At 45.9% G+C, this 15,162-nt stretch overlaps 1 protein-coding gene across 1 annotated transcript in view; it reads left to right on the top strand.

Moving 5' to 3' along the window:
- plxdc2b (plexin domain containing 2b) overlaps positions 1-15,162 on the top strand; it is a 112,232-nt gene that overhangs the window by 93,139 nt on the left and 3,931 nt on the right. The window contains exons 12-13 of the mRNA XM_056299367.1: positions 9,379-9,417; positions 14,303-14,469. Coding sequence (XP_056155342.1) covers positions 9,379-9,417; positions 14,303-14,469 — 206 coding nt within the window. The remainder of the gene's footprint in view (positions 1-9,378; positions 9,418-14,302; positions 14,470-15,162) is intronic.

Here is a 15,162-nt window from a genome sequence, read left to right on the forward strand (position 1 = left end):
AGGACCAAAAAAACAATAATAGGGAATTAGACGTAGCACTGCTGTTTGTCTGAGTGAATGAAAAGTGACTACCTGGGCGTCCGGGTGGTGCGGTGGTCTATTCCTTTGCCTACCAACACAGAGATCCCGGTTCAAATCCCTGTGTTACCTCCAGCTTGGTCAGGCATCCCTACAGACAAAGCTGGCTGTGTCTGCTAGTAGGAAGCCGGATGTGGGTACGTGTCCTGGTCGCTGCAATAGCACCCCCTCTGGTCGGTCGGGGTGCCTGTTCAGGGGGGAGGTGGAATTGGGGGAATAGCAGGATCCTCCCACGCGCTACATCCCCCCTGGCGAAACTCCTCACTGTCAGGTGAAAAGAAGCGGCTGGGGACTCCACATGTATCGGAGGAGGCACGTGGTAGTGTGCAGCCCTCCCCGGATCTACAGAGGGGGTGGAGCAGCGACCGGGAAAAGTGACTACCGTAGTCATTATTTCACAGAGTTTAGTGAAAACCAGATTGCTGTTTATTACCTGTGTCCTCAGTCCTGTGTCATGTCCAGTAGCATGGCTGTGGCTGCTTGGGGAATGGGGGAACATGTCTGCAGAGAAATGGGTCATGAATACTTTAGTATTATTGTTTACTGGGAGCCCACGTAGAGAAAACGCTCACAAGTATTGTTGAGCAGTATTTTCCCCCATGTGTAAGGGGAGGAATGAATATTGTTGACGCCACAACTGCAGCAGAAAGTAAATATTATTTCAGTGTTTGGATGGATTTTTAAAAGGGGTTTTCATATCGAGCAGCACGCATAAATATTTGATCACCAACCCACAGTTTGAAAAAAGAAAAGCTTTTTGAGTGCCGTTCTTAGGGGAGGGTGCTTTTCGCTCAGACTGGTCATGAAACACCTTGTTTCTGCACATACAGACTGGTTTATGAAAACAAGCAAGTATGGAAAATGTTTTAAGAGATTGCAAATATTGAAAGTCGGTGAATAAGAATGCATGTGCCGAAAGACGAAGACAGGATTTCTGATAAGTGTTTTATTGTCAGATACTAGCACGTATGGAAAATGTTTTAAGCATACGTGTAGATTTAGGTATGGACGGTATGAGACATGTCCCCATGTCGATGGACTACTGAGTGGTCCCTACCCACAACCACTCTCATCCGTCACCGCTAGCTCTATGCAGCGTTGCAGGTTCAACAGCGGTGGCAGTAGCTTGTGTACAGCAGACAATTAGAAGAGTTCGATATTTATCATATGTTAAAAGAGTCACCTTAAATACTTCTGTCAGAATCTATTTTGGCTGATTTCGGGCCTGTGACTATGAGCTATGTGCCTTGTTGTCTATATCGGTGTTTCTTGTATTTGTGTTTTAGCTCCCTGCTCTGGTCGGTACAGCACTGTGGTCAATGTGGGTTGCTTTTAAATGTGCTCTATAAAAGATTTTGACTTGACTATTACCTAGATCTAATGTTAGTTAGGGCAGCACAGTGGCCCAGTGGTTAGCACTGTTGCCTCACAGCAAGAAGGTCCTGGGTTCAAACCCCAAGCCATCCCTGTGTGGCGTGTGCATGTTCTCCTTGTGTCTGCATGGGTTTTCTCCGTCGTGCTCTGGTTTCCTCCCGCCATCAAAAAGACATGCATGTTAGGGTTAATACTCCTGTCTGTGCCCCTGAACAAGGCAATGGAAAGAAGAACTGGAGTTGGTCCCCGGGTGCTGCAGCTGCCCACTGCTCCTATACCATAGGATGGATTAAATGTAGAGGACGAATTCATTGTTACCTGTACAGTGACGAAATAAAGTGGCTTTCTTCTTCTTCTTCTTCATCCTCTTCTTCTTCTAATTTGAAGTTCGGAGCACAGCGTCTTTATGCATGCTCAATAATCCAGGTGAGAGAATCAAAGTAAGAAGGTTGAATCAGTTCATCTGTACACAACGTTTATTGACAGAAACGTTTCATCACTCATCTAACGCCCCTTTTCCACTACATGGTACCAGCTCGACTTGACTCGACTCGACTCGCAGAGTGTCATTTTCCATTACCGTAACAGTACCCCCTCAGTGTAGCTGGTCTGCGTCGATTTTGGTACCCGCTCCAGTTTTTTTTTTTTTTGGAACCTCGACAAAGGTGGTACCAGAAAAGTGGTAACCGTTACCAAAATGCCGGTACTTTCCAGTAATGGAAAACGAAAAAGTCGAGTCGAGTCAAGCTGGTACCATGTAGTGGAAAAGGGGCATAAGTGACCTCTTCAGTCTAAACTGACTGCAGGTATCCCCACCCTTATAAACAGTAGTGGCATTGAGCATGCATCAAGGCTCAGTGGCATAACAACCGAAAACCGTCAGTTTCATATGCAAACAGGCGTAACCACTAACTTGCGTTTCAGTGGCCATGTGTACTATTCACAGAGGATTTGGGAATGTTTGTAATCACAGCATCGTAAGATGGTGACAGATGTACTCTTAGCACCACCACCCCCCCACACACACACACACACAGTTCAGGGATGGTCGTTCCCTCTTAACATCGATGGCCTCTTTGACACCCCTTTCAAAACCAGCACTCCTCCCTATCAAGGATGTGCACATCCTCATCCTTGAAAAAGTGGCCACTGGCCTGTAGATGGTCTGTGGAGTCCGGGCCTGACATGTTAGCTCTTCTGTGTTGTGCCATCCTCTTGGCCAACGTCTGTTTGGTTTCCCCAATGTACAAGCCACGGCAGTCCTCATGGCACTTAACAGCGTACACTATATCACTCTCTTTGTGCCGGGGGACCCGATCCTTGGGGTGGACCAATTTCTGGCGCAGTTTGTTTTGGGGTTTGAAAGCAACTGAGATGTGGTGTTGGGAAAATAGGCATCTCAGCTTTTCCGACACTCCCGCCACATACGGAATCACCACTGGTTTATGCTTAGGCAACTGTTGTCCTTCTCCTCTCTTCGGTTGGCTGGTGCACTGTTTGTGCGGCTCCCTGGCTTTGACAAACGCCCAGTTAGGATAACCACACTTAACCAGGGCCTGTTTAATGTGGGGTTTCTCCCCTTCCCCGGCTGCTGTGTTGGTGGGGACGTTGTCAGCTTGGTGGTACAGCGTCCTGATGACTCCTAGTTCATGCTCCAGTGGATGATGAGAGTCAGATCTTAAGTACTGATTAGTATATGCTGGTTTACGGTAAACATCAAAAATCAAATGTCCCCCATAACCAATTGCAATTTCACAGTCAAAGAAGGCTAACCTGTCATGTTTCACATCCTCCTTGGTGAACTTGATGTGGTTGTCCACAGAGTTAATGTGGTAAGGGTGGGGATATCTGCAGTCAGTTGAGACTGAAGAGGTCACGTCGATGAGTGATGAAACGTTTCTCTCAATAAACGCTGTGTCCAGTTGAACTGATTCAACTTTCTTTCTTTGGTTATTCAGGAGCCCAAGTACGAAAGACAGGCCGATGTCGCACAGCCTGACAACACTTGACAACAGCTTGACAACTCTGTTAGTCCCGCCCATGGCTCTGATAGGCTAATCGTTAGTCCCCCCGCGGTGATCATTGGATAATCGTTTTTTTAACCAAAAAACCGCTGTTTCATGTTGCGACGCCAGACCAGAAGAATCAGTCAACTCAGTGGAGTGGGCAGATCCAAAGGTCTGGACCCAGGCAACTAGTGATGGGCTGGTCAGGGTTTTTTAAAACCATAATGAGAGCCAATCCGTACTGCCCGTCCTGCTAAAATATGCGTTAATTACCCACCCAAACCCGACCCGACCCACGAAACTCCAAAATTAGCCTAGGCTACAGCAAAATGAGCAGTGTTGCGCTAATTCGTCTTTGGGCTGTTGGCCCAGCATAATACAATGATTGCAAGGCATAGCCTATTGTAGATTAGCCTAATAGCATCTGGATCTAGATCTATGGTAGATTAGCCTAATAGCATGTGGATCTAGGCTACCAAATAAACACACTAATTGTTCCAAACTATGTTCTGTATTGTTGAACAACAGCAAAACAAGTAACCCTTCAGTAAAGATATGAACGCTGTTGCTCTCTTTCGCTCTTATTCACACACACACACACACACACACACACACACACACACACACACACACACACACACACACACACACACACACACACACACACAAGCCTCTTCTTTCTGACCAAGAAGAGAGTTTTGGTGGCGTAAACAAAAGCTACTGATACCACTTAAGGGAAAAAAAACTTGTAGGTGAGGCCTCTAAAACACATCCATTGACCAAAATCACAATCGCAAATTGATGATAAAGCTGCTTGCTTGTGTGTGTTTGAGAGAGAGAGAGAGAGAGAGAGAGAGAGAGAGAGAGAGAGAGAGAGAGAGAGAGAGAGAGAGAGAGAGAGAGAGAGAGAGAGAGAGAGAGGGAGGAAGAGAAGGTGGACTAGTAACACACAGACTAGCCTATTGCATGCAGTTTTTCTTATAACTTACTCTGAAGCTGCTTCGTCACTTTTTGACCCACCCACCTGAACCCGTGATATGTTCTCGTAAGCTTACCTGACCCTACCTGACCCGCGGTCACCACAGGCAGCAGATAGACCATCGAAGGGTCATGCTCCGCAGACACTTTTGTACGCTTCGAAGTGAACACGTATTTAAACGCACCCCATCGAGAGCATAACCTCAACCATTCCTCAACATTAATCTCAGTTATCAGATGCAAATCCTCCTTGTAGGAAAAAGCTGACAGGCATCTTTTGCTGAGGTTGGGAGATTGTCCAAGGTGTCCTCCAAAGTCTGCTTTACCTCCACTCCTTAGTTCTCTGGAGAAACTGGAGCCATGCGTCAGCGGAAATGATCGGGCCAATTTCAACCTCATTTCTCTGTTAATTGCTTTCGACCTGTTTGTTTAAACAAACGGCTAATTTATCTTAATAAAGTTGCATTCGTATCAGCTTACTGGTGGATCAAAACGGTAGAAATAGGCCATCCCAGAGTTATTCCTCTATCTGAGTTATGTGTTTGAGGTAATGTCCTGTCACTGTGTGTATCAACACAATGTCCGTTTGATAAACACTGAAATCACATTCACCATACATACAGCTTTACACCATTCAGATTCTGCTAATGAGAAAGTAAATTGATTAACACCATGTGTGATGGCCGGGATGTGCCCCCAGCACAGAGCAGGCGTCGAGCTAATGGACATCCAGCCATCCCAAATATCTCATCTCTTAAAGAAAACAGGGTTGTAACATACAATGTGTTATAACACAAGACCATAGAAATTGAATGAGAGTAGATCGGACATTCCCATTCAAATCAACATAGCAGGATGGTCAGAACTGCGGCCATTTTTATTTGAACCACTGCAGAGAACTGTGACCATTGTGGAGGTCCAACTTCCGTATAAACTTGCACTTCCGTAAACCGACTTGCAACAAGTCACGGACTCACTGAGGTGAGGTTTTGCGGTAACGTAAGTTTGTGTCTCTGCAGACGAGTCTTTGAGAGGTGCGGGGTAACTCAATCATTTTTAATTTGGCCAATCAGTGCCTTACAAATCTCTGTCATGCAAAAAAGCAATTCAGGGTGGTTAAGGTTAGGGTTTTCCCCCCCCCCCCCCTTTTTCTCCCCAATTGTACCCGGCCAATTACCCCACTCTCTGAGCCGTCCCGGTCGCTGCTCCACCCCCTCTGCCAATCCAGGGACGGCTGCGGACTACCACATGCCTCCTCCGATACACGTGGAGTCACCAGCCGCTTCTTCTCACCTGACAATGAGGAGTTTCACCAGGGGGACGTAGCATGTGGGAGGGTCACGTTATTCCCCCCAGTTCCCCCTCCCCCTGAAAAAGCGCCCCGAACAACCAGAGGAGGCGCTAGTGCAGCAACCAGGACACATACCCACATCCGGCTTCCCACCTGTAGACACGGCCAATTGTGTCTGTAGGGACCCCCGACCAAGCCAGAGGTAGCACGGGGATTTGAACCAGTGATCCCTGTGTTGGTAGGCAACGGAATAGACCGCTATGCTACCCGGACGCCCTAAGGTTAGGGTTAAGGGTTGGGGTGGGGGTCAACACGCCCACGCTCCAGCGCCATGTTCGTCTGCAGCTACCCTTTACTCAAAGTCTCCAGGCTGCAGAGACACCCTACTCCAATAACAACCAAGCGGACAGCGGAGTAGTACGAAAATTTACGGCCCCACTGACATGTGTTGTTACCATAACAGCTAACGAAAATCCCCATTTTCTTGAACTACTCAAATGACCATGGCAAACAGTTCAATGTCCGTTCTACTCTCATTCGATTTCTACGCACAAGACCGTAAGTTGAGCACTGTGAATATACCCCGGCACCAAACAACTTCAGCCAAATCCATCCACAAGTAAGGAGTCTAGACAGGAGGAGTTGAGGACCACCGGAGGGGAAACTGTGCGGCCGCCGCTGAGACGGTGGCTGCTGAAATGTGACGCGGGCGGTGAGCCGTCCTGTGTTGTGTGCCCAGATCTGTGGTCACGATGACTAATAGAGTTTTGGCTCGTTCAAGATCTCTGCAGTCCCGCCCCACCCGGCCCTTGTCTTGTTCAGGGGTTCCCAGACTTTTTCATGCCATGACCCACCAAATATTTTGTGCAGTAAAATGAGCGAAACGTTTTCACTACCTGTCAAAAAGCGAGGTAATAAACGATCTCTCTATGTTGTTCATCAGTGCAGTGTTCCCATTTTCAGTCTTCAGTCATGGCACATTAATGATCAAACCAGGCAGACGAGGCATGTCGACTTTAAACATTATTTTAGTAATCAAAGAAGGTTGAATCAGTTCATCTGGATACAGTGTAAGTTGAGTGATAAAATGTATCTGTCAATAAACATTGTATCCAGATGAACTTATTCAACCTTCTTTGATTTTCTTACCTGGGTTATTGAGCGTGCATCAAGACATCATTTTAGTGATGTTATGGGATGCAATTAAATCCTTGCATTATTTGGTTTGACTCAAAAAGAATGAAAATGAATGTTTCTTTTCTTTTTTATTTAAATAAAACATATTTGATGAAAAAAAGAGAAAATACTGTCAAAGTGCTTTTTTTTCCCCCCTCTGTCTGAAAACAAAGTGTGTTTATTGCAGACATTTTACATGCCAGACATAGACAAGCAAAGGGGATCAAAAGCGAAAGACCGATTTGCGAAGAAGAGGTTTCAGATGTAAGCGTATCAGTAACCGAATAAGCAAAAGCCCAAAATATCCACAGGCAAACAAAAGAAACAAAGAAAAATCAATATCCTCCAGGGCCGGGATAATGAACGGTATCCAAAGCATGAACCCAGAGTTTCTCCCTTTGGTATAGTCTGTTCTAGATGTTAACCCTTCTGCCAGATGCCTTGACGCATTCAAAGCCGATCATTTTGAGCGATCCCTAAGATGCCTCGCTATACATGGAAACTGTTGCACGGACAAGTCGATAGTATTGCAATTAATAAAGTAATTAACAGCTTATGTACGGCACATTTTGAAACAAACCAAAACAAGACTTGGTTTGCATATTTTCTGTCAAAGTGATTACAATACATTCATTCCTTTACATGAGTATATTTGACGTATTTATATATTAGGTAGGTGGCACGGTGGCGCAGTGGTTAGCGTGGTTGCCTCACTGCAAGAGGGTTCTGGGTTCGAGCCCCAGGGTAGTCCAATCTTGGGGGTCGTCCTCAGTGTGGAGTTGGCATGTTCTGCCCGTGTCTGCAGTGGGTTTTCTCCGGGTGCTTCGCTCTCCCCCACCATCAAAAAAGTCATGTATGTTAGCGTGAATACTCCTGTCTGTGCCCCTGACTGAGGCACGGCAAGACGAACTGGAGTTGGTCCCCCGGCTGGGCACTGCTCCTAGGTACACAGCTAGGATGGGTTAAATGCAGGGCATAATTTCCCTACGGGGATCAATAAAGTATATCCAAAAAATATATATATATATATTCAGAAAAGGCATTTTTCTCATTCTCTGCCTTATTCAGAAGCTGACCTCTCCCCTGTCCTGCCCCCCACTAATCCTCTGGTAGGTGTGGGGTTACAAATGGACTCTGTGTACCAGCTGGTATGTTGGGTGTAGTTGGCTGTGATAAGGAGGGATGCAGGGAGAAATGGGAAAGTTGTCCCACTATGAGAGAAGGAAAAAGGAAAAAACAGCAGCCAACCCAGTAGGTTACACTATAGCTGGGTGCATGGCCCACCACGAGAACAGAGAGTGAAGTCTATGCACACAAGTGTGCTCGTACTTGTGTGTGTGTGTGTGTGTGTGTGTGTGTCTCTCAGTATTAAAGAGGGTCAAGGAGTTCCCGCTATGGTGCTTTCTGTTTAAATGACACAGAGGAAGCCTCTGTCTGTCTGATATGCACATGGCGTCGGCTCCCTGCCCTGGCCCAAGTCTCATCGACTGCAGGGGTCAAAGGTCAAGTTAGTGGACCACTGAGAGCGGGGCAGGGTATGGCGTGCAAGTGCTAGTGACCCGCAGCTGGTAGAGCGAGCGAGGCGATGAATAAGAGGGTGAAACGGAGAAACATGGCAGTGTGCGTGCTCCGCCCCCTCGGAGCTGACATCAGAATGAACTTCATTTGCCTCCCTACGAGCAGCTCCGTCTCACAATAGCTTTTCCATTTTCCAACAGGGCTTATCCTCTCCTGCGTGCTGTCCACCAGTTCATATATGCTAGGTTTGTCACTTCAGCGCAGCAGAATATAAAGAGGGTTTTCGCCTTGTCTTGTTTGTACCGCGGAGCTGCTATAATGATCTTTATTCATGACCTTCACTCTGATGCGCCGTCAACTTGGACACTCAATTGAATTTTCTTCGCTCACGTACAGTGCCTTATCTCATTTAACATTTCAGTTTAGAAAAGCAATACAGGGTCGCATTTGCTCCAGGAAAATTAAATGGAGAAAGGCTTTCGAGTTGGACCCTTGAACAAAACACTGCTGGTCATGTGTGTGTGTGTGTGTGTGTGTGTGCCATATTTGCGTAATGTGAATCCTATGGTGTGTGTAAATGCCTATTACGGCTCCCAGAGAAGTGGGTCACGCTACATTTCCATATTTCACAGCTATAGTTAACCCAACACTGCCTTTTAGGGGTTGAATTATGCATGCTGAACCATTATATTCGCAATATTAATTTTTAATCATATCCTTAAGCGTAGTACATTTCATGTTGAAAGGAAGATGGTCAGGCTAATACAAGAAGCTCATAGGCAACACATGGAGTATCTCATCGAGGACCACTGCTGAGTTTTCAGTTTTGAAAAACAAACGTCCCATCGTCAAAACCAAACCAAACAACCAAGGGGAACTACTGAACATTATTTTTTTTGCTAGATTGCCCTCTCTCATGTTTCCTTCTCTCTATTTTCTCTCTCTTTCTCTCCACAGATGACACCAAGATCGCTCTACATCTCAAAGACAATGGAGGTAGGCTGCTTCCCTGAACTGCTCCACGGACCCACAGTCACCTCAATCCAACTGCCGAATCACTCCATGTTCTCCCTCTCTCCCCCTCTCCCTCCCCCCTCTCCCCCTCTCCTCCCCCTTCTCTCATTCTCTCTCCCCCTCCCTCTCTGTCTTTCCCTCTCTCTTCCCCTGTACTCCTCTCTCTTTCTCTCCTCGTCTCTCTCCCTTTCTCTTTCAGTGAGTGTCCTTATTGCCACCTCCTGCTGTGCATTCATTGCTCATTATTTTGAAAACCTTTTTTATGTTTGGGTCAGCTCTTACATCAGGAGTACCATTACAGTCTGTTGAGTGTCGCTGCAAATTATCAGTACACATTTGAAACTGGGTTTTCCCTACAGATTTCATTGAAGTCAGTTGTTATTAGTTACCACCATATTTCTTATTAGATGGGGAGCCCATATCCTCCTCACACATTATATATAAACTTTTACTCAAACCCTTCTCGGTCATGCTAAATACACTGATATACTTTATTTCAGTTATTAGTATATACATGGCACATTGATGATGTCACCACTTTCCAACTGAATTTTTTTTTCTGAACAAATTGTACTTTATTTCGGTCCATGGTTGGTGTGATTTGACATGGTGAGCGCCAAAGGGGCACAAGGCCCCAGAACACACATAGACAACAGTATATAAATGTTCTGTGCAAGCATGGTGGCCACCTTGCTTGTCTTCTGGATGTCAAAATCAAACATACCCACGTTGTCTTTAGAGGGTTTAGATGTCCTCAGAACTTATCTTTGAACAGACTGCGAGGCTTCCTAGAAGCCTGCTTGGCTGCCTTCAGGTCAAACAGTACGCTGGGCCGATTCGTATTTCGACATCATGCCAATCCACCTCGAAGCAATTAAGGATGTCCCCCGAGCTCTGGGTTTGTTTTTCTCTCATATCAGTCAGCCACACCAAGACGTCCTCTGACCTTCGGAGTATCTGACGACGGCAGAAAATGCTAAGACGATTACCTACAGCTAAGTGCTGAGATAAGGAACAAGAGGGGCAAACTGCCTCTGTCTCAGTAGATTCTCCTTGCTGGGCCGATCCTTTCATCACCCATTTTAGCGGAGGGTGAATTATATCCTTGTTCATCACTCTGCGGTCTATATAACAGTGAATCCACGCCGTTAGTACTACAGGACCCATTTGTCAGGTTTTGCTGCTTTGTTACTGCAGTGGCACTAATGTAGGAACCAAAAAGGAACAGCTTGGCCGGGATCTCCAGTCGTCAAATTTATCCTCTCAAAGCTCTGATGTATTTTATTGCTGTCTGAGGGCTTGTGGGTCCATTAGTGTTTGCTTAGCTTACTCGGGTTTTAGCAGGCATGAGGACCAAGCTAATGGATGGTCAATGCAAGGCTATTTCCTGCAGACATGCCATTTCTCTGTGTCTCAGTCTGAATCTATGTTGTTATGAAGTCATGCAGCGAGAATGTTTTCCTGAGTTAGTGCATGTGTTTTGAGACTCTTGGTTATCCTCCTTTTCAGCGCTCAACTATGACCCAATCCGAATGATATTTGGATGCATCCACGCCCTTGTTTCTGCTGCCCAAATGGCTTAAATGTACCATTCAGCAGCCCCTTGCTAAATCTCCCCCCAGCTCCTCCGTTCTCTCCTGGTACTTGCAGATGAGAGCAGATGAATCCGTCAGTCAGAATTGTGTCTGCTCGCCTCCTGCTTGTTATGTCGCTGTGCGTTACTCTGCTAGAGTGTTGAATTCTGGTCCATCCCAGATCAGTAACGTGCCCCAGACTAACAGCCTGCCACTTCATTTGGGCTTCCAGCTGACCAAGAGATGGCTCTGAAATCCCTCAGAAAAATTGCCTCTCAAAAAGCAATTGGGGAAAAAACACCCCCCAAGCAGTTTTCCTTTGTTGGGATTGGAATATGATCAGTGAAAGTGTCTCTTTTCTTTCCAGAGCTGTTCTCTCGACAGTGGGATTCTCGGATGAGTAATGTGCAAAGTGCCCCTTATAAAAGCTTAGCACAATCACAATAGCCCCATGCTCTGTGTCCTCTAACAGAAAAGGCTGTCTCTGCAAAGAAATGTCACCATCAGTATAATGGTTAATGAAAATATGGGGGAAATACGACATTCAATCAGTGATAGTAATAAGACAAACAAACACCAATTTGTTTTCCTCTCCTTAAAACATCACTTCTTAATCTAATTTGCAGTCAGTTTGATAGTAATTGCTTTCATATTGCAAACCACTTGACACTTGAAAAGGTGGGTGATTTTATTTTTTTTACCCATACGTAGTTTGAATTCACCCCCACACTGCGTTCCTTGTACGGCGAATCCAAATGTGAAAATAGTGATGACATTTTTCCAGTGTGACCTTTGGCTGTGAAGGATAAAATGTGACACGAGTCTCGTGTTTATAATGTTAGTAATGGCTTGCACTGACGTGGAGAGACCACACATCCACAAATAAGAGCCAGGGTTGATTACCATCCTGTAATGGCCTGTTATTCTGCAGACTGGAAATCAATAATGCAAGGAGCCAGCGGGGCGAGGGGGGAGGGAGGGGGGATGGGCTCGGTGCTCTCGATAGCTGCTAATTAAAGGCAGGGTCGAGAGGTTGTTGGGGTGTCGGCTCATAGAAAAATAAATTTGCACGCCAACAGTAAGATCAGGGCTGAATTATTTGTAAATCTGCTGGTTTGTTGTGTTATCCCGTCATTAGTTTTCCTTGGCTGAGATCGATGTTTCTCCTCTGGTTGATCTCCAGCGCTGGAAAACCCATTCCCTCGTGCCAGAAGATATTTGTAGGGAATTTTTACCTAGATTAGCTTTTATTCTGCATGAGAAATCACCAACGAAAAACCAAATCAAAATCAGAAACAATCAAGGGCGTCCGGGTAGTGTAGCAGTCTTATTCCGTTGCCTACCAGCACAGGGATCGCCAGTTTGAATCCCCGTGTTACTTCCGGCTTGGTCGGGCCGTGTCTGTGGGTTGGAAGCCAGATGTGGGTATGTGTCCTGGTCGCTGCACTAGCGCCTCCTCTGGTCGGTTGGGGCGCCTGTTCGGGGGGGGGGGGGACTGGGGGAGAATAGCGTGATCCTCCCACGCACTACGTCCCCCTGGTGAAACTCTTCACTGTCAGGTGAAAAGAAGCGGCTGGCGACGCCACATGTATCGGAGGAGGCATGTGGTAGTCTGCAGCCCTCCCCGGATCGGTAGAGGGCTGTGACCAGGATGACTGGGAAGAGTGGGGTAATTGGCTGGGTACAATTGGGGAGAAAACGGGGGGGGGGGGGATTTTCAAAAATAGTCCCCTGTTGGCATCATGAACAGTAAGCATTCTGATATTCATAGATAAAAGTCACAAAAATCCCATGTGACTTCATCAGACTATAGTACAGTACAGTATAGTATAGTACAGTATAGTACAATACAGTACAGTATAGTACAGTATAGTACAATACAGTACAGTACAGTATAGTATAGAATATATATAGTATAGTGTATTGTATAGTATAGAATATATATATTACTGTATAATGTAGTGTAGTATAGTGCCGTATAGTATAGTATAGAATATATATATTACTGTATAATGTAGTGTAGTATAGTGCCGTATAGTATAGTATAGAATATATATATTGCTGTATAGTGTAGTGTAGTATAGTATTGTATAGTATAGTATAGTACAGTAAATTGAATATAATAAGGTCTTCCAGTAAGGACTACTTTCCATGCCACACTGTTCAGCAGACACTATTAAAGAGTCTTAACACAGGTTTGTCAGATGGGACATGAATGAAGGCACAGGGCTATCTGATGGTATCTGCTTCACTGTCTGCTTCCTCCTCCTCCTGTAGCGACCGTGCTGGTAACCTTGTTTTGAAACGATCTTGCACTCCTCTTCACCGGGGAGGAGGAAGGACTGCACCCGAGATGCTGAGCAGGCCGCACTGAGCCCTGAATTTGCTCTCAAAGCAATGAAGATGTCCCTTCATTTTGTATTCTGAAGGACACGCTGCCTTTGTTTCTGGGGGGGGGGGAAACGGAGGAAAAACACAAAAAAGGTCCCATGGAGATGAATAGATGAACCTGCCTGGTTCTTTTCATGAGGTTTGCTGAGTCCTGCTGACTTGGTCGTGAAAGCGAACAAATACCCGTTTTTCACTGTGTTGGCATTCTGTGAAATTAAATTCTGATTAAATTAAATCCGGATAGGCAGCATCAGACGTGTTTTCATGTTACTTAATGGGATAATAAGGCGGAGGAAGGACTGACGTTGACGACTGGTGAGTGCCCCCTCGTGGTCAACAGCTGAACTGCAGAGACAGGAGACTACCCAGTAGACTGATTGCAAGCGATGTGATTCCGCCCCCCCAAGTGTATTTGTCTGCGATGTCTGTCTGTCATTCTGTCTGTCATCATCCCTTGTCTGTCACTCAATCCATTAGTCTTTCTGTCTGTTGATATCTTGGTCCGTCTGCATATCGTGAGTTAATTTGGGGGCATAATGGTTTAGTGGTTTACACCAAGAGTCTGGGTTTGGTCCCGGCTCTTCTGCATGGAGTTTGCATACTCTCACCGTGTTCACGTGGGCCTCCCTGGCTTCCTCCCACAGCTCTAAGACGGCATTTTGGCGAATTTGAGCTTCTAATAGGTTTGAATGGCGTTTGAATGTTTATTGACTTTGTGACGACCTTCTCCACAGTGTCTTCCCTGCTTTCCACCCAATAGGCACCTGGGATAGACATCATCACCCCCAGCCCCCACCTCAGCCCTGCTCTCGTAACCCTGAATTGGATTAAGGAGACTATATTAATGAGTCAGTCTAGGTGTGGCAGTTGTAAACGGGCATAATTTGCTTTGTGTTTGACAGCGGTCCCGGCGGATAGTGCTGCTGAGAGGACGACAGGCAACCACCCACTGCACACCGGTCTGATTCTGGGCATCCTCATGGTGATGCTCATCATGGCCGCCGCTGTGCTGGTCACTGTCTACATCTACCACCATCCCACCTCGGCCGCCAGCCTCTTCTTCATTGAGGTGAGCAGAGACGCCGCCGTCTCCCGTAAAACTGCATCATAGTAGAAAATGGTGCACAAGGGTTTTCGAAAGGCTCCAGAGGGAGATATCTTCCCTTTGGTGTGTAATCCCCCAAATCTTTTTTTTTTTTGCATAACAGTATATTAAAAAAGAATTCCCAATAACTTCATAAGCATACGCAGTAACTTAAGTGCTTAGTTGAGAAAATTATAAGGCTGATCTCTGGGATTTTAGTGTTATTGAAACAAACAGGAACTTTGTGTAGTCCTGTTGTTTCTTTATCAACTATTCTATCACATGTCTTCTTCCACATGGAGTTGGGGGACATGGAGTTCTCGTCCCGTCATCTGGCGTCAAATCACACGGCTACCTCGGCGTTGATGAGCGATGCTTGACAAAATGTTAATAAGCCTTTTGAAAGGGACATAAATGTATTCAGAAGTTGGAGAAGGCTACGCACGGCCCTTGAGAAACAAGCCTCCCGTTAGTTTCCTGTTCGTTTCCCAGAGAGATTAAAGCGGATCGCTCAGTCCAAGGTCACGCTGGACGCTCATATTTTAACGCTGACTAACAAACCAGACCAACTGGCTGGCTCGCGATGTGAAATCACATTGCCTGCAAAAAGGGAGTTGTTCCTGGACAGAATTCATTGCATTTTATCCTTGATTTCCTGACTCATAAATATGCATGGTA

Source organism: Lampris incognitus, chromosome 19 (assembly GCF_029633865.1).
Source record: "Lampris incognitus isolate fLamInc1 chromosome 19, fLamInc1.hap2, whole genome shotgun sequence".
NCBI lineage: Eukaryota > Metazoa > Chordata > Actinopteri > Lampriformes > Lampridae > Lampris > Lampris incognitus.